The sequence below is a fragment of the Leptonychotes weddellii genome, unplaced genomic scaffold (assembly GCF_054177405.1).
Source record: "Leptonychotes weddellii isolate Sample4059 unplaced genomic scaffold, ASM5417740v2 HiC_scaffold_324371, whole genome shotgun sequence".
Classification (NCBI taxonomy): Eukaryota; Metazoa; Chordata; class Mammalia; order Carnivora; family Phocidae; genus Leptonychotes; species Leptonychotes weddellii.
In genome coordinates, this window is record NW_027922536.1 from 1 (window position 1) to 227 (window position 227).

At 67.4% G+C, this 227-nt stretch overlaps 1 protein-coding gene across 1 annotated transcript; it reads left to right on the forward strand.

The window, feature by feature from the left end:
- Window positions 1-3: 3 nt before the first annotated feature.
- On the forward strand, window positions 4-222 carry LOC145719161 (histone H3.1-like; the record flags this gene model as incomplete). Its single annotated transcript, XM_081810679.1, has 1 exon — window positions 4-222. A coding segment is annotated over one exon (219 nt), but the record flags the coding sequence as incomplete, so codon positions are not given.
- Window positions 223-227: the final 5 nt, after the last annotated feature.

Genomic DNA, 227 nt, shown 5'->3' on the forward strand with positions numbered 1-227 from the left:
GAGCTGCTGATCCGCAAGCTGCCGTTCCAGCGGCTGGTGCGCGAGATCGCGCAGGACTTCAAGACCGACCTGCGCTTCCAGAGCTCGGCCGTCATGGCCCTGCAGGAGGCGTGCGAGGCCTACCTGGTGGGGCTCTTCGAGGACACCAACCTGTGCGCCATCCACGCCAAGCGCGTCACCATCATGCCCAAGGACATCCAGCTGGCGCGCCGCATCCGCGGGGAGAG